General features: G+C 45.8%; 1 protein-coding gene across 1 annotated transcript; it reads right to left on the minus strand.

Moving 5' to 3' along the window:
• Positions 1-4,573: 4,573 nt before the first annotated feature.
• LOC115331649 lies at positions 4,574-6,765 on the minus strand. Its single transcript, XM_029993808.4, has 3 exons — positions 6,715-6,765; positions 6,201-6,287; positions 4,574-5,231 (listed from the first exon to the last, which is right to left on the minus strand). The coding sequence occupies exons 2-3, from the start codon at positions 6,274-6,276 to the stop codon at positions 4,702-4,704; spliced, it is 606 nt and encodes a 201-aa protein (XP_029849668.2). The 5' UTR covers positions 6,277-6,287; positions 6,715-6,765; the 3' UTR covers positions 4,574-4,701.
• Between the last annotated feature and the right edge of the window lie 12,990 nt (positions 6,766-19,755).

Consider the following 19,755-nt stretch of genomic DNA (forward strand, 5'->3'; position numbering starts at 1 on the left):
GCATTGCACAAAAGACGGCCTGCAAACGCGAGTCAATGCAATATCCGTGGTACGAATGACGCGCGCTAAGTATCCTTCCTGAACTCATTACCACGCGGCATTCGAAGCTCGGATCTCGCGGTGACTCGCGTTCCTGTATCTGTACGTAGATTGTCTTTTGTGCCTTTGATACATTCGAAGTGCACTCTTAGAAAAAAGGGTACGGATAGTCCTCCCTTACGGGAGGAACGGTCTTGTAACCTATGTTCCTTTAGAAAGGGAGAAACCTTCGTCCCTGAAGCAGGTGAGCAAAGTTCCTCCGTCGCTTGCATCTCAATATGGCGGCCCCAAATCGAGCAAATCGAGCCCAATAAGGCTTAACGAGGACGCTACGTCTCTTGTACGGGACGAGAGCAGCAGCAAATGAAAGCGTAACACGATCTTTCCGAAAACTGTGTTTATTTCCGAAGCCAGATTCCCCCCACAGGTACAGAAACCTGCGTTTCGAAAGCAGTTACTCAGTCTTCTCGTCGACAGCACTGCGATGTTAAACGGAGACAACCGATACCGAGTTACTTCGTGCACTTTGCGTCTTACCTTTGGTGTTCCTCGAGTCACAATTCCTTCGTCAACCGCACATCACGGAGAAGGGCAAACTCACTCCGCGAAACCAAAAGCCGTTCTCGAAAGAACAAACTCGAAGCCGCTGTTTATCGCGTAGCGTGAAAGAAGGTTAAATCGCTAGCCACCAGATGGCGGGGTCAAGCAGAGTAATTGCAAGTAGCTAGGCCAGGTGGCGCTAGATACCGCCCAATTCATGTTCTACAAAAAATAATTTGCTTCTCTCAGGCCACTACTGCGCTTGAGGATCCTCTGCTATAGACACATGACACCCATTACACTTATTACAAGCATCAGGTGAACATACATTAAGCACATGCACTGCACACACAAATATCAATAAAACAGAACACCACACTAACCCGAACACTACACCCGTGTTCTACGTTTCCGTCTTTTATACTGGTAGTTTTGAACGTGCGGAACTTTTCGGTGACTCCCTAAGCAATAAAAAACATTCCCAGCATGTTGATTTTTTCCCAGCAATGTCATACCTCTGAGAGTATTTTGAATGGCTCAGGGGATGAATCTCTTATTAAAAAGTAAACGCTCGATCACGCCGTAATTATTTGAAAGCAATAAATCAAACCGCTCCAATGCGGTTCGAAGCCATGAGTTTGTTTCCCCGCACGGCGCGTCGTAGCCTGTTTTTCTATTGTAGTGTTTGTTTTTCTATTTCTGCTGTTCGCGCAAAGCTGCAATTACCGTCTTGAATTAATCTCTGTAGAGCGGATATTCACTCAGCTGGAAGTGATGCTTCACGGGCTGAGAAATCGCTTTTCGATCAACTTGAATGCAGTCAAAGCCGCGACTTGTGGCAGGTGTTAAGTGTACGGAGCTACGCCGTGGAGAGCCCGAAAACTTCTAGCGCTCATCCTAGCGTGCCACTTGGAGGGCAGTTTCTCCAGGAACCGTAGTATATATTTAAACAGCAAAATAAATGGTTGCTTTTTTTTTTCGATTTTACCTACTATTGTTTTTTAATGCTAAAATTCCACACTGTAAATATACGTACTTTCCGTCACAATTTCGTACTGTTGTCCTTGCCCCAGAGCGCAATCGCTCTCGGGGACAATACAACCAACAGTCACATTGGCCACTGTACGATAGGAGCTTATACTGCACAGACCAGCGTTCCAACATGACTATCCGCACGTTGATCGATTGCACGTAATCCCTCAAGCGGTATTAAACTTTTTAATGTAAAGCAGAATGTCAAACTGCGACAACCCGCCCCCTCCGATCACGGCCCGACCAGCGGCATCAATGCCCGACCGTTTACGATCTCCTCTTGTTGTTACACCACTGATACGCGAACTCACGGTCACATCGGCGATAATTCCAGTCTTCCGTTCACAACCCACAACACTGCCATCACGATGTTGCAGCTATGTTGCTGACACGCACAAACACAGAACCACGTTGAACGCCGGTTGCACTCGGCATCGGAAAACAGAACCGAACTCAGGGGGGAAGGCACCCAGGCAGCCGGCAGCAAAACCTGCCTTTCTTGGACACAGCGGACACAGTTCCTGCGGTTTCCATGACGTCGAAAACGTCGACACAGTTCCGCGTGCTTTCGCTACTGTAGTCTGTAGTGCTGCAGTGGCTGTAGCGGCTGTAGTTCCGTGCCGCGCGAGTCAAACAATCCGGAGACGGCCATCCCCCAGTGTACGTGGCACTGCTGGCACTGTTCCGGAACTTCGCTGTTTCTAGCGGCTTCGTTTGCTCGTTTGATAAAATTAGTGATAAAAACGTCAATGCAACCGAAATGTTCTGCACGTTTAGACTAGAAGACGGAATTACAGGCGGCCTTCGCTGCTGCTGAAGCTCAATCAACTCAACAGCTATTTATTAAACAACGTGCGCGACCTGCTCGAAAAACGAAACCGAAAGACGATGAGTCGGGAGGGCGAAAGCTTTCACCCGTCTGCCTGGAGAAGGAGAAAAAAGTTTCGTTCCTCCCCTTTTCTCGTGTCCGCTTGGGGGCGCGTCGGTAGAAGGGAGGAAGGCGCGCCGTTGCTACTTTTTTCCTCCATTTTTTCTTAGAGTGTGTGACCCCCTGTCTTTAGCAGCGTGACCGCGGCTTTCGGTAGCCGACCAGTGTGCGAAAACTTCAACGTTTCCGGCTGAAACAGTGCCATCTAGAAGACAAGTCCTGCGCCTTTCCCCCCAACACGTCATCGCTAGTGGATCCACGCAGTGTCGCCTAGCTTTGCCTCAGCGTCGCCACCAGCGCGTCGCAGAAGGAGCGCGACGCTCGAACGTCGCGACGCCAAGACCGACGCGTCTGCCGCCTTGCGGCGCCTCTCGTCAAGCTCCGGCGTGTTTGCCGCTTGTGGGAACGGTCGGGGGGCCTCTAACGATGACGTCATGCGCCGGGCCTTATGTCTTCTAGGTGAAATTGGCTGAAATTCGGTGGGGACGGCAACGGCTATGTCTGCTCCCCTTGTTCTTCTCTATGTTTACGGCTTGCCGACAAGATAATGGCGACGCGTAGCTCTACCCGGAAGCTGCTATGACGTATTTGTTGTACATTTCAGCGACACTCCGAGGCATTAGTCGTAGAGACTAGGACAAAAATTGTACGTTATTTTTCCCCCTATCGATATATGATGGTGGGAGACAGAGGAGAGAAATGCGAACTCAAACATCTGATCTAGACGTTTGCTGCGCTTACCGTCCCCAGAAACTTTATTATCTCTCAAAATGTAGAAGATTTCAAAGATTCAGAGCTGAGTTTGAACCTAGGCTTCTTTGAAAACTTGCGGGAAAGTAGAAGAAGCGTGGGGGCTGTTTCAACTCGTACTCTCCGTGGTAGCGCATGGCCCAGAGCACACACAGACACATTGCTGGCGTCTTACTTCTAGTCAGAAAGCCACTTTCACAATACTGCACATTTTCACGCCTCTGAAAATGTTCACACGCTTAAGTCAGCCGCGGAAATGCAAGTTAACGCGGACAAACAAAACAAAAGACAATGTGTTTCTGGCTGCTTTGCCAAGAGGTTTATTCGGTGTGCGGCTTATGTTATGCACACATTTTAATGTATACCACTATATTTTGGTTAATCTTTAGTCCGGACGCTGTAAAAGCCAAGAGGACGTACAAACGCACAGACACGGACTAAAGCCCAAACTCACGGCGCAATTTCTACGGTTTATTGGGTGAGCTGGTGGTCAACCGGGCACACAAAAACGACGAATGACAGGACGCTGCGGTTTTTGAAGGGACTTCGTTGGCCCATCGGATCTTGAAGTCGGCTGCGCTAGGACCTAAGGTAAAACGAAGTACAGCACCTATAGTCATTGATAGCGAAACGCGGGGCGTGCCCAGTGGCAGCCATCTTGTCCTTGTTCTGCACGGAGCGTACCCTTAAAAGCAGGGAATGTGAACGAACCACGCCCTGTGCTTGTGAAGCGGACGGTAACGATCGCTTCTCTTGCTGAATTGATGTCGATGGCCTAAAAAGGCGCCAATTGGAAGGAAATGGAACCAATAGATATAAGCCCCGTATTAGTAGACAATGTGCGGCGCTGTTCTCGGTTATAACTTATAATCCAGTGCCTCTTCGTAAAACTCTCCAGGACATTTTGCACAAACAAGTTGACTGCGTCACTATACATCACTAAGCACTCTAAGAAAGTTTAAGTGCTTAATTTGTTTTAGAACCCTTCATGAGATCCAATCGCTGCAATCTATGAATGGGGAGGTTGGCAAAAATCAAGGTTAAAAGCATGTTTAGACATAACAGAAGAAAAAAAGAAAAACGTGTGCGCTGTGACACTCAGCATAATGTTTCACGTGGTTTCATCACGCTTAACTTCGCAGCGCGGGCGTTTTTTTTTTTTTTTTTTTTTTTTTTTTTTTTAGGTTTGAAGATATTTTGTGCCTCGTCATTCGTGGACTTCCCTCCGTAGGTTGTAGTTATTGACACTCCCATCTGTATTCCGGGGAAGTAGACGCGAAGGGTCTCTCAAGCCAGGCTGTTTTTTGCACGCTGTATTACCAGTGTGACCACGGTACTTGTTCAACTCAATCGGGTCGTTGCAAAACTTTGTAAAACACTTTGTCAAACACAATTTCACTGTATCACTAACATCACTCCGGTACAGGGGGGACACCTCCCAAGATACGTTTTATCTGCGCTTTAAGCAGAACCGCCCAGAAGGTCTTGGCGGGTGCTTCGAGGTCCGATCCCAAAACGGAGAAAAAGGCGTCCATCGCACCTCCCAGTCCTTCCAGCTCGACGCTGACTCTCCCCAGCGATCGGAATGAGCTCGACAAGTGGCGAAACTTGTTCCCTTCGTCTCCCGTCGAGTTTGTTTCTAAAACTCCCCTGACTAGGACATCGTTCAGACTCGTGGATAGGTCTCCGCTCGTTCCTGAACTTGATCTCCACTTGGCAGACAGTCTCAGGGGCATCGGATTCTTCAGTTCGAAGAGGGCGTCACTGCCCTTACAGTCATACAAGCCCGATTGTAAGTACTTGAGGCCCGCTAGCTTGATGTTGTTCAGATAAAATTCACCCGGAATCAGCTCGATGGAACGGTTGTTCGAGATGACTTGCGGCTCTGGCAGGTCGGTGAACATCTTCCTCAGCGCCGGAAACATCCAGCTTCCGCAGTTTTCTGCAAAGAGGCGATTCGGAACCATGAACGTGGCGAATAATTTTTTTAATTGTTTCAGCGACCCCAGAAACAAGTCTACAAAGCCGATATGTTGCCATTACGAAACTGCGTCTTTGTCGATGCCTCTCAATTCTGTATTTCGCCTGGTTATCACGAATGACGCCGAGAACGCGTTTTGTTTTTAATTTTTTTTTTACACAATGTGTTGACGGTCTGGGGTACCAGAGCAAATTGTGACATGACGTCAAAGAAAAAAAAGAGAGAACTCCTTCGCGTTGCAAGAAACCGCGACGAAAAATTGTTATTAATTTCAAACCAGATCGATCAAAATAGTGGATGTGGGACGCTAGGCTTATAGGCCAGCCCCGCTACGAAAACAAGCATCCAGCGCTTCCGACGACGCGTACTTACGAAAGCTGTTTGCTGCAAACAAAGTCGGTTGAGGAGGTCTTCCTCTGAATTCCTCTGTAAACTCAAAACGACCCGGTACTCATAAAAATTGACGAGCTCAACGAGCTACGCCCATTAAGCACTCCGCGGACGCCGACAGCCATGTTTGTTATCGTTTGAAACTGTTTCTCAAACATAATTGAACTCGATCGAGATATTATTACGGTGCGGAGATACAAATTTACAACCAACCTTTCACACGTCAATCATCTCTCCAGCCAAAGAGAAATCTAAGCACCTTGTAAGCACTGTGCGGGGCTGAGCGGGCTGCGACCTCCATGTTCTCCACCTAAATTGCATCTACTGGCGTGAATATTGCTCTGAAAACTTTTATTTATTGCGGTAGTTTATATATATATATATATATATACGTGTCCGTCCCTTTAGGGTGACTGTATGCGAAGACAATAGAAGTATAACGCATAGTATGAAGCGTACGGCTAGCGGAAGAAGAGTGGATGTAAAATCGATCTTGGAATTCTTCGGAAAACAATAAAAAAACACGTCAGAGAAGCTCACCGTGGCTTGAGACCGCGGTATTTATTCTTAAGGTCACGCAGAAAACGGCACCCAGTACGCTTGTCGCAGACACCATGATGATATCCTCTGCAACAAAACGCTCAGAGTGAAGCACATTCTACTATTTGTCACTAGACATTGTTGCAGTTGGAGCGAACAGAAGGAGATAAAAAGAAAAAAAGAAAAGATGCTTAGTACAGTTTTAGGAACCATCTTCATACAAACTGCACTGTTAGATACGCGCAGTACCAACATTTGTTTTTTTTTTTAATGAATTTAGGTACTGAGAAGGGCGGTATGGACGCCCCTTTGGCCACGTATTCTCAGTGGAGTGCAATGCAATACAATCCACGATTAATTACTCTTTTTTTGCCGGTCATCGTTTTTACTTTCGAGAAATTTATAATATGCGTCCCAAACGAGCTGCGGAGCGCGTTGGGCACGAAGAAGCTTCTGATGGTGTTAACCTATAAAGCCCGTATAGTTATACTACTATAGGGAAAAAAAGTCTTACCAGGGGGCACTGATGAGTTACTTTCTGTGTCCGTGAGAGGCGCGCTAATAATAACGTGTGTGCGCTTCAACCATCTCCCTTTATATCCGTCACCCCTTTGACCTTCCCGCTGCCTCGTGCGCAGAACGATAAGCGATTGCCTCCAACTTTCGATCGGCCTTCACCAGCTTGTTTTCCTCCTTCAATGTTTCTCGGCTGCTTCCTTTCGTAATCGAGAGGTAAGAGACGACTCGTTTCCCCGGGAAGTGGCGGTATTCCTCTCCAGTCAATGCAAGATATCGTCGCGTAACACATACACGGTATGTCTGACTCTGTTTTAAAATGGCGCAAGAGACGGCAGTGTGCGCTTTGAACACCTTTACTACACTTTGTTTCACGTTAATCGCTGGATCACACACTTGCAACTGTTTACGACCGTGTGCGTCGTGTAGCGCTTGGCATTTTTTTTTTTTATATTTCCGATGTTTTTCGCCGCATTATTCCTACCTTTTTCTTGATAAAAAAACTTTTGACAATTTTATGAACGACCCTTTTTTGCACATTATAAGTACATTTTTTTTTCGCAAATGCCGCAAAACCTTCGCCCTGGTAAAATACATTTCTGAGGTAATCTCATAGATGGCGCCCGCGTGTTCTCTCATGGTAAAGGCCCTGTCACACTGAGGCAACACGACGGCGAAAGCTACACAACACGTTGTCCAGCAGTCGGGCAACTTGTTGCTCGCTCCCCATGTTTTCCGCCAAACCTGTCACATCGCGGCAACAGCACGACAACATGGACGACAACTAAAATGTTGCCTCGGTATGACAGCTTTCGGCAACAAAAACAGCAGCAACTTGTGTTGGACAACGTGTGTTGCCCTGATCGCTGACTGAGCGAATTTTGGGCCGGCAACACGACAACATAGATAGCTCCGATGGTAAAGTTAGCCCCCTATCAATAACGTCTAACTCAAATAAAGGCTTGGAAAACGTACACAATAATTAGGGCTAGCGTGTAGCTAAAATATTTTCGATTCATGTTTTTGCTGCGTTGTTACGGAAAGCGATTTTTGAAAATTGTCGCAGCCACGGTCATGAACGTTCAGACTGGTTTTGAAATTAAAACTGCCGAGAGACCAGCTCACATTACTGATAGTAACATAAAATGGCATGCCTACTTACCCGTTGATGAATTATGATAAAACTAATCCAGAAAACCAAATATTAAAAAATCGAAGCATTAAAACGACAATTCTGATCATGATTGTTGGTGCTTGGAACTTGGAAACAGCCGCTACCTGACACCCGATTTGTTTTCAAAATACCCAGGATGTTTTGGGGGAATGAAGCGATCATATAGCAGGCGGTAGGCAAGTAGACAGCGTTGAAAAATATTTATTCCGCCAATTGTTATCAAGGCCGATCGTGTCGGTGTCACAGTTTTGAAGCACTGTCAGTTCAGCTCAACACCACGCTACAAAAGACGCTTAGGTTCTGCCGGTGCTAACTCAATTTTGCAGTAGACATATGAATTGCATGAAAGAACCGGACAGAAACACTTCATACGGTGGCGTAAATCCCGAAAACATATCAGCGATGTCACTTTCCTCGGTTAGGGCTATTATGCATTTCAGCGAATCGGCAGCAACATGTTGATCGACTGTTGTTGTTGCCGCGATGTGACAGGGTCGCCGGCAACACGACTTTGAACTGTTGCCTCAGTGTGACAGGGCCTTTAGAGATCAAAATAAGTCGGTCTAGAGCAAACGCAAGAGTGTGAATGAGCCTCACGTCCAAACTCAGCCGATGCTATTGGCCTTCGCATCGCTTATCATCCGGGTGAAAAACGCTGAGTCACTGAGCTGAGGACGCATGCTCAGCGTCTGATATACCGCACAGCAGAGCGACAGCGCATGATGAGAAAGCGTTCCACAGCCCAACAGACAAAGATGGCAGCGCGCAGAAGGCGATTTTCGCAAAGGTCCATAGGACCCATGACGACGAGCGCATCGTCATGCCGCTCGTCGTCTTTATATATTTATTATATATCGCCCGCTAATAAATTATTTCACGCACAACGAATGCGCCGTCATTCTGCTCTTTTTTATTGTGCGCGAGTGGTGTGACCACAAATAGCAAACCCATACAAAAATGTCCTATGAATAAAAAATTCTTTGTATAGTCGGCTTTAGCTATTTGGCCCAATTAGCTTAAAAATTTTCTATAGCTGTCTTTAGCATTTTATATGGTCGCCTTTACCGGCTTTTTTAGCTTTGTCTATGGCCCCATCTCTGTCCAGCCATAGCGCTCTTTAGCTTTTCTATTGGTTAACTAAAGGCTTCTCTATGGCTTTCTCTATAACTCTTCTTAACCAGCAAACCCTAAAAAAAACATAAAAAAACAACATTACTTCAAGTTTTTCGATTTGTGAACGCTACATGTTGTATGTATATCCATGTAAGGATATATGTGTAAATTTATGTATAGATATACATACATCTCTGAACACACAGATCACAAACAGAACACTTCCGCACACAGCAGCAACAGCGAAGATCTACAAACGCTATGTTCGCACTAGCTGTATATATGGCAGCCTAATTTTTGAATCCGACTTTGCCGGTGACCCATCATTTGTCGCAAAAACACGGAGAGGCGGAGCAAATATTATTCGTACTTAATACATTATTTGAATTGTCTCTTGGAATAGCCCCCATCTCTTAATTCAAAACCCTGAAAAAAGCAAATGTAGATCATTAGGCTAATTAACTAAAATTTATTATATATATTTTTAATAAGTTTAATGAATCACGTTGACAATGCAGCGATGACATGCAGTACACTGGTACTGAAGATTGCAATCAATCTATTGCTTGATTGCTTTGTTCGGCGCCAGTGTAAGTTATTTTCACTTTTTGTGGGTAATAATTAATTTTAATTGTTGCACAGGTATTTTAAAGGATTTTTCAAAGAAACAATATTACTGGTTTTCACCACTCGTTGCAACAGCAGAGAACATATCTTGGATCATGGTTTGTCACCGGCCTGACAGATGTTTAGTATTGATTTAATTTTAGAATGTGGAGAGCTTTTACTAAAAACGCCGGTAGTAATTTTCTGTAGGCGTGGGAAGAAAATTGATTGGTTTTTAGTCTTTAGACTCGGGGCCATAAATGTTTCTATAGTCGGGTGAAGACAATTTATTGGTTTCCAGTCTTTAAACTCGGGGCGAAGGAGTTTTCTATACGCGGGAAAAGAACATTTATTAGTTCGCTGTCTTTAGACACAGGGCCATATAATTTTCTATAGGCGTCTAAAAAATGTTTATTAATTCCCAGTCTTTAGACTAGGGGCCATAAAATTTTCTATAGACGGATAAAGACAATTTATTGGTCCCCAATCTTTAGACGTGCGGCCAAAGAATTTTCTACAGGCGGGTAAAGAAAATTTATTGGTTCCCAGTCTTTAGACACCGGGCCATAGATTTTTCTATAGCTGGCTGTAGCTGTCTTTATGGATTTCTATGGCCGACCATAGAGGGCCATAAGGGGTGATAGCCCGCCATATAATTTTCCATGGACGACCATAGACCATTTTTGTATGGAAATGCACATAGACGACGAGTGCCGTGACGCAGACGCTTGCAAGCACGTCCTCTGGGTGCCGCCATCTTGCTGCTGTTGTCGGTATAGATCTTCTGGTAGTTAAGCAGTGCTGAGGCCGTGGGTACGCCTCAGCAATGCTGGACTATCAGACGATCTACCCACATCAGTAGCAAGATGGCGGCGCCCAGAGGCCGTACTTGCAAACGTCTATAGCGTTCCGTCTCTAAAGGCTATACTTCGACGTCGAGCATAGCAAACGCGGCGTAACGCAGCGCACACAGACGCTGATTGGTTGCAGATATCGAGTTCCTGCTGGCCGGCCAATGAAAGGGCCGGCCAATGAAAGGTTAATATTACAGAGCCTTTGCAAACAGTTGGAGTGCGAAGCGGCGCAGACGTCACGTGGTACGGGGAGGGGGTCACGTGTTTCGTCGACGATGTCGGATGCGGTATAGTGTGCGGCGAGACGGCGATTACATTTGACACTACAAAGTACTTGTGCGCTCGGTGGTGCGAGTATTGCAACCGTCGGGACGACATTCGCTCGTGAGAGTGGCGTGAAAAGTCGGCGTGAGTCGTATTCCCAGTTTCTAACTTTTACGGTACCTTTCATCTCCACGGCGGTAGACCCCTCTAAACCTAACCGATGAAGGTGCAGCTCGCAGTCGTAGAACTCGCAACTGCATTACCGGGTTGTTTGGACGCTTCGAGGAAATATCAAGTCTGGTAAAAGCGTGATCAAAGATTTGTGTTGCCACCTCCTCTCCCTCTCGGTTTGAATCCGTAGTCCCTAACCTTCTTTTGAAACCTCAGTTTTTCGCGTTCTACGACCGAAATCAACCCTCTAAAGACATTGTTCCCGTCATTTTGTTACACTTGGGGACGAAACGAGCGAAGAGAGCCGGCAGGCAAGCAGGCACCAATCTCGTTCGGTACAGCTCTTCCATGGAACACCCAATCTTTCATACCCCTCTTAGCTTTTGATCCGGGTTCGGTTAAGGTTTTGCTTCCGGGACCGGGGGAACCAACCACGCCTCCACAATGTTCCCGTTCAGACGTTGTCATTTCTACGCTCCGTTCCGCCTCGTGATGAACCGCTGCGGACGCTACTGTCCGTCCTAACCTATCCAACGCTATGCCAGTGTCACGTGATCTTCCGCGGGAAAAAAAGGGGGGGGGGGGGAGTTGAAAGAGAGAGAGGGAAGGCTTCGTACATACGAAAATACCGATGTGGGAGTCATAGGCTCATAGCCAAAGGCCATACGGTCATCATTAGATGGGGGTAGGGACATGGGAGAACAGTTGATAGAAGAGAAAATGGGGAAACGACGAGGGGAAAATGCTTCGCCACTCTCGTCTTCCCGGCGCCGACTGAGAGCCGCAGCCGGGAAGGACCGATGACAAGGAGGCCGGAGAACCAGTGACGAAGAAGCGGGCGGAGCACGCGCGGTATCAGAATTGTCCAGGTATCGGCAGGAATCGATGATCATGAAGCATGCCGAACACGCGGGATCCATCCAGGCGCTGGTAGCTTCCGCTGTGGTCCATCGTAAGGTGAGACGCTGTATTGACGCCCGTCTTGTATTTCCATATTGTCTCGCTACGCGACGGGGAGTCGTCTATTCCCAGCGCGAGAAGGGAGCAACGAGAGAGACTCTTTTGTCGGGGCATAAAGCGGCTTAGGGGCTCAGCCGAACCAAGCCCAGACACGGGCGAGCGTGGCGTCGGCTTTCCACTGCAATAAGTTCTACTTGTACACGTTTTTTTTTTCTTCTTTATTTTTTTGTTTGGAAAGCCCTTGCAAAGTGGATTGATCTGCGTTGGCGACGGAGGTAAAATAATCTGCGTCGTGCACTGCGGCGTTGAAAGGTTTCGTCTTGGGGAAATTGTGCAAATGCCTAACACTCCTTTCTTTCTGTTGTTTTGCGGTGTCCCCGCGCTTTTTGCGCTCAACTTTCATCTGGGGTTTGGTCAAAAAATATACTTTGATGTTTGTACGAATTTCAGTGAGTGCGATTCGGGCTTGCGTTTCTTGTTTAAATAAGGTGGAAAAAAAATTAAAGAACGCAAACGTGAAGTTTAGCGCGGGATGAGTACTGAAAGGAAAGTGCTTACGTTTTCAACAAAATGTCAGGCGATCGAAAGTTTTGTCTTTACTTAGATATAAATGTATACATTTATTGAACCTGTGATTTAAAGTGTAACTTTTTTTTTAACTCTAAGCAGCATACATTGCGAACTGAAAAAGCATGCTTCTCGATGTGCATGTTATATACATGTGTTTTAACCATTCGCTGCATGTCGTTAATATTAAAGGTAAGATGCGCAACGTTCTGAGGATATAACAAAATCTAAAAATTTTTTTTAATGCGCTACATTTCAAGAATGTAACCCTTAACATTTTGTGAATAGCACATGTTCTACGAAATCGCAACTTCGCTCAAGTATTTACTCCAACATCCTAATAGACCTTGTGATTGTCTTCAAAAGTAAGATGAAAGCTCGCGTAAACAACACTTCATCAAAAATACACTTCCGCATTCTTGTTATGCATTCCGGTCCCACGTTCCTGAGTCTACCAAGAATAATTTAGAGCGTGCGGCGCTTTCTTGTTTTCTTGATTCGTCACATTCCTACTCTCGACCCCAATATTATCATTTAAATTCCCGCGATCTTTTCACACCTCGACCACTGTGCCGCTCTACGATTCCCTGTAAATTTGTGTAAGCGCAAGATCCCCCTTTTCACTCCTTCCCGTCTTGTCCGCTAGGTGGCGCCTGCTCCCTTGTAGTTGTTAAAAGGCTTCGACATCCGTACGGTAACGTGAATTTGTCACTTCCTACCGTTAAACATTCACTTCTTACGACACGGCTTTTCTTTCTCTCTTCGTGTCTCTTTCCACCGACATTCTCCCTAAATTCGATCGGCCCTCGAAAACCAATCAATGTCTCTCCGGACCAAGCTACTTCGAAAGGCGTTGCTAGCGCCCCCTTCTCATGCAAATGTGTCTCTCGCCCGCTTTCTTCAAAAGTGCCGTTCACCTTTTCGCAGCAGTTGAGTCCCCATCCCTCTCGTTCTTGTTTCGTACTTCACTTATTTACCAAACTATCTTTCCAGATATTTTTTTCTTTTCTTTTAGTCTTTCATTCCAGGAAATATATGCGAATGCGCGGCCTTGTCTCGCTAATACTTGTTGCACCGTTTTCTCGGCTTCTTTTGTTTTGGAAGTATAGCGGTGGTTTTTGTTCGTACATGTTTGTGTTTGTGTTTTTGTTTTTTTTTTATTTCGCGGTCTTTTTTATTTTTCTCTTTTGTGTGCGCATGTGCGCGGGAGTAATTTGAAGCGGAACTTCTTATCGTTCTCATTAGAATCTCGCGGCAGCACGCGTCCGCGTGCGCCACGCCGGCAATTTGGACCCGATTTGAATACCGAGCCTCTCCCTCTTTTTTTCCCCAAGAGCTCCTTTCCGACGGGAATTAATGAATATGCAAATGAGACACTACAGTCGCAGTAGTAGCCGTGCCAGTAGTAGCATGCGTCGCTTCCCTGCAGTTTACCGTCTCGCGTTCTTTCCGCCACCTTCTGTGTAACGTTTTTTTTTTTTTTTTAGTTTCGTTTGTGGTACATCTGTTCGACCTTGTTACCCTCTGTTTGTTTTTATTTATTTATTTTTATTCCCTAGTACATATCTTGGTTGTCGCACGGTTTCCTAAATGACAGATGGTCGCTGAAAAGGCGAGCAGTCTCGCCTTTTGTTTGTTGACAGACATGAATATGTATGAGCAGAAATGGTCTTTCGTCGCCTTGTTTTGGCTTGAAGGAACCCTTTTTTAGGGGTAAGGGGAGAGGATATTTTTATGCGCAGTGTTTCTATCTTTTCTCGAAGCAAACGCTCCAACTATAAAGTGTCCACAACGAATCCTAGCGCTCAAAACGAGCCAGAAATATCGGTGCCTGCACATGGACTATAATTCATACTTTCACCGAGTGTGCATTAAGGTTAACGGTCTGACCTGGTGAAGTTTGAGGTCGTAGTTTTCCTTCCTGTGGAAAATGAGACCGATAAATTTGCCGTTGTTAACGGCGGACGTGTTCGCAGACGATCGAGTTAACGATGGTCCTGTAACTTGAGCGCCGCCTCCCGATATATATAGGCCTGCAGCGAGCAGACGAAAGAGTACGCCGTCTGCTCAGTATTCAGTACCCAGTATTCTGCTGCACCAGAACCATTTTGGATAAGGACGGTCGCTCCCGAAGGAGCGTCGCAGGCGCTGTGGGTTACCTGAGCACAGATGTCCAGAAGGTGCTGGATATCCCCCTCGGACTTAGCGAGCAACATAAGGTTGTCTGCAAAGGCGAGGCACGGGAACTTAGTGTATTCATGATCTCCCTCCTTGGTGACGGTGGGGAAGTGGAGCCCGGGACCTCTCTCCTCCAGTTGAGCAACCAGTTCATTGATGTAGATGTTGAAGAGGGTGGTAGAAAGTGGGAATCCCTTTTTCAGTCCAGTCTCTATCTTATAACTGCTTCAAATTTGTATGGACCGAAAGCTTATAATGCTGTGCAGTTGCTTTATAGATTCTCTTGCAGTTTGATGGCTTGAGATTCTAGCCCAATTCGGGATACTTTCCTCCAGAGTGTGTCATGAGGAATAGCATCATATGCTTTCTCAAGGTCGAGAAAGGTCAAGGATAGTTCGGATTTGTCATGATTTTTTTTTTTTTTTTTTTTTCATTTTTATGGTTTGCCTTAGTGTGAATCTCTTGTCACCTGCCCGTCGGTTCGGCCTGAAGCCACTCTCGCTAAATCGGTCGTTCATGAACACGTCCGTGATCGTCTTCGCCATGTTTGTGGGTCTCATTTCTGGTGTGCATTTAGTGCTGGACGCCCATACATCTTCGTTGCACACTTTTTGTTTTGTATTACATTGAAAAGTTGGCAGCTGCCCCGCAGAATTTAACGGGAACTTGTGAAGCAGTACTGTGGGCAATTGCCTAAATTCACCGAAAAGCTTCTTTTTTTTTTTTTTTTTTGTAAACGATTTTTTTGGCGGTTTTTTTTTTTTTTTTTTTGGCGTCTGTTTGACCGGTATGGCCAGGCGCGTTCTTTCCAGGAACATATAGACTCCTCCCAACCACGTCATTCGTCTTCTTCCGCAGCTGTCTCGCAGGGGACGTTGCTCGCTCGGCTGGAAGTTTTGTGCTGGCGTCTTTCTCCCTCGAGGAATAACGGGTCCAATCTCCTTGATAGAACTCGTCAATTATTAAGCTTCGCCGAGGGCGCCCGTCGCACGACGCAAACGTAGGAAAGGCAAGCGTGCAAAAGTAATGAATAACTGGACGTTCTCTTCATTACGCATGCGTAGTCGTGATCTCGCAGACGTTATCTGCCGAGCTTCATAAATCGTTTTGGGCATGTGCGCAAACAGCTCGCTAATATTGCACGAAGCCCCTGCCTGGCACGCTGCCCTGCCTTGCTTGCCGTCGGTCGTGCAAGTTCATGCCGTGCATCTGCAAATATGGCACTCTTGACCGTTCTGTTTGTGTGTGTGTGTGTGTGTGTATCTGGGCTTAAGGGAAAGGGCAGAGGTAGTTTATCGGGACGTCGAAAGTTATTTACCTTATAAACTTGGTGACATTATTTTGATGACGGTCTGAATGCTCCTCTATGCATGTTTGTGTATATTTAATAAATCTGCCACGTTTGTTTGTTAGTTTTTTTCTACTGAGATATGTTTATATTCTGCGCTCGGTTTGATAATTACATTCGCTGGCGAGTCCACCACTTGGGGTTATAAAATGATTACGGCAGCTAAAATAAGAGACTGCTGAGTCCTTCGCGAACCATAGAAGCAATGTGTCTGAAAAGAACAGTTGTCATGCTCATTTTTGTTTCTTTTAAAACAATACGGATAATAAAAACAATGAAACCTATAAAAACACAAATTTGTTTGCTCTCGTTAGCTCTTCAGCACGGGGTCCTATTCATCGGGAAACTAATGACTCATAATCTCTAACAGGAGTAAAGCATGGACGAAGTAAACATCTTGGTCTCGCTATGCATCAGGGGCATTCTATCTAAGGAAAAACACTTTTTTTTTTTTGTGCCGAAATTTGCATTTGTGGATCTTAAGCCGGGCGCGGAATAGAGCCCAACGACTTGGTATCCTGGTCTACGTCTAAGTAGTTTGTCTTCTGAAGTACGTACGCAATCAAGATCTTTTGTTCCTTTCAGTTCTGAACGTAAAAAAAAAGAACAAAAAAGCATCGATTTTCAACCGTGCTGAACACACAACATCTAAAACTATGAAATCCAGTGCTCTAGCATTTGGACGTGATCCCAGTGACATCGAGCGCAGGGACAGATTGAACAGGAGTGCCACGTCAGGGTTCGGTTGGGCCTCGTGTCCAATGAACGCGTTGGAAGGGCGCTCGGCGTCGGGTTCGGATCCAACCGCTGAGCGTTCGCTATCTGAGTGTGATGACGTCATGTCTGAGTATACAGGAGGCTCTTCATGTTGGCCGAACCCATTCCGTGGATCGGTTTTAGCCTAAAAATAGCGATCGTAAGGTCTTCACGCCTCGCACAATTTTACGCTCCTTCAATTATGTTGCCAACTTATCGAGCCAAAATAACTGACATTGCAACAAGGAGCTCAGACTTAGATGCACACATTTTCGTTTCGTCACTCGACGAAACCTGTTATGTAACAGGATACTGCAGCCACTAATCGTAACGGGACGTCTTTTGCGGTTCGCCTTCTTACCAAGTTCGATCCGCTTTCAGAAGCTCCGCCCCGCCAACATGCGTGACGGCCGGGGAGGAAGCGATGTATAGATGGAGAGGAGATCGGAGCTAGGAGCGCCCCGAGGAGACTGCATCCTGAGCCTCTCACGTCACTGTTCGTTTAGGGAGTGAGTTATGATTCGGGAATTTCCAAATCCGTTTTATGTGCTTTATTCTTTAAATCGAGAGCTGAAATTTCGGGTACCCATTGACGAGGAGGTCCTGGTATCTGCCGCGAGGTTTCTATGTAGAATTAACGAACCCCAATGTAGGCTGGACGGGCACTTTAAGAGATACCATTTAGTGAATTTGCTATATAATACATATTTCCAACAACGTTTTCCACTTACGCACGTCTTCGTTCTCATTCCAGGAGCTGTCGTCATCTGCAGGGGACCTGAACTGGAGACTCATCTGACGGTTGTTTGTTCTGGTCATCGCGTTTGAACAGTGAAACGCGTTTATGTTGTTGTTTTAGACGCGAAAAAAAAAAACTAGCTGTACCCAGGGCTGTCTTTGTAGGACGCCGGCAGAAACAACCACAATTTGCGATGAACCGACAATCGAGGATCCCAGTGCTTCCAAGATCTTTCGAGGAACATCGGCTTCCAAGGCCCAGACTTTGGAAAAAAACGAAGGTCGCCTACACTGGTGTTCCGTTTCGTGGGCGTGGACTCAGTGCAATTGTCCGTGCGCACCGGATTGTGTGTTCACTCGACTTCTCCCCCGTGTGTGACAGAAAGCACGCCTGGATATTTCTACGATTTCTGAAACGAAAAGGACACAGATATCTCTTCTGACTCTATCTTGCTGTATCTTAAAAAAAGTGTCGCTTTTCTTCGTGTCTCTCGTGGATGTCTTGCTGCGTATAGCGCCGGAGTGCTTGCGGTCGGTATCAAAAATTGTTGGCGGAATACAGAAGCTATAAGTGTCAGTCCTTTAGGCGAAACTCCAGCCACACAATATTCAAAACGGGCCATAGTGTTCTGTCGCTATTGGTCATCTGTTTTGGAAAGGACAAGAACGCATAACTCCTTCTTGAACAATCCTCTTCTGTGCTATAGAAAAGTGTCGCGTTGTTTTGTTTTGTGTATGTGTGTGTGTGTGTATGTGAATCTATGGACCCCTCGCTGCGCGTAGCGCCAAAGCGCATGCTCTCGGAAGCGCAAAATATATCAGTCGAGTGCAGAAAGGCATCTCACTTAAAACTAAATGGCACGTCGAACGGACAATGCAACTGTTACTGGTGTTCAGAATACGGCTCATAGGTTCCTCTTACTATTTGCAAGGTTCATCGAAACGCTTCTTGCAAGGTGTTTATCAGTTCTTAAAGTGGGTGCATCTGCATAATGACGTGGCTGCTTCTATGGGATGCACATACATCGCCAATTCAGTCAGGTGTGTTACCTGTCCTTGGAAAATTTCTTCGCTTATAGGGTGCGGCTTAAGTGCATATATTGCTTTCAGTCATGCAATAAGATGCATACCGGCGTATCGTAAAATGGAGCGTTTCGTTCAGCCTTAACGTCAGGTAAACTATGCATACGCACTCTTTTCTAATTTTTGTTTTTATGACCACCAAAGGCTTCTTTTTGCTATCTGTCCATTATGTTGTGTAGTCTAAGACAGCTTGAGGAACGCAGAGTGTGGCGAACACTGAGCATCTTATTATCGTGCCCCAACCAATCAGACTGCGGCATGAGCCACTTAAAACCCCTGGGAACCAATCGCGGAGCACAAAACGGGACCTTAATAACCCATTCCTTGCGTTTGTTGAGATGTCGATGACTATATTAGATGAGCTATATTGCAGTGAAAGTAATAATATTAATAATAATAAAGTTTACTGACAAATAAAGCATTGATACATTTCACCTATTAAGTAAAGCCAAAACCACAAGTGCGCGCATGTTTGCTCAAATTTCGCTTTGCTGTCACGTCCCGTGATTTGAGCGTGCGTGCACACGACAGGCACACTCAAGGCGCGGTCTTTGTTTTCGTAGTTTTTTTTTTCTTTTTTTCTTCGCTTGCATTGATGTTGACAGGCAAGTTTGCAGCAAATAATAACTACTTTCCTGGTCGGTTCGTACACGTACTACGTCCTCTACAATTTCATCATTGGCATATGCACCTCGCAGCAAGGGTCCAGAGATCGTTTCATTAATATTTTTCGTTGTTTGTTTTGTTACTTAAAGTTGAAAGACTTTCTTGCGTGTGCACGCTTATGGTTGTTAAACCATATGTGACAGATTTACCCGCGGCTATCAAGGAGATAAATGCTCTGGTACCGTTTTTCTCCGCACAGTTTCATGCGCTCGTGTGATGGTATGCGTACCTACTCCGTCTTTTAAATGTTGTACATTTCTGTCCGTGTTAATTGGTGTGCTTGACCTCGATCTCTGTGCCTACCCCTTTTTGGGTTTTGTTTATGTTTACCTACAACTTTGTGCCTACTCTCCTTTCGTCCAAAACCTTGTGTGGGTCGTTTCGCGAGTGATCGAATATATGGCCCTTAAAGGTCGCCTGGCCGGCGGAAGCACTGGCTAGTGCGATCACTTCATCACCATGAAGATAATACATCACCTTTAAATCCTGATGAAAATTGCTAAAAGTATACCTAATCACCACATCCTTTTGTTTTGCAATTTAGACATTTCTATTTTGTTA

This window comes from Ixodes scapularis, unplaced genomic scaffold, assembly GCF_016920785.2.
Source record: "Ixodes scapularis isolate PalLabHiFi unplaced genomic scaffold, ASM1692078v2 PGA_scaffold10__122_contigs__length_95168666, whole genome shotgun sequence".
NCBI lineage: Eukaryota > Metazoa > Arthropoda > Arachnida > Ixodida > Ixodidae > Ixodes > Ixodes scapularis.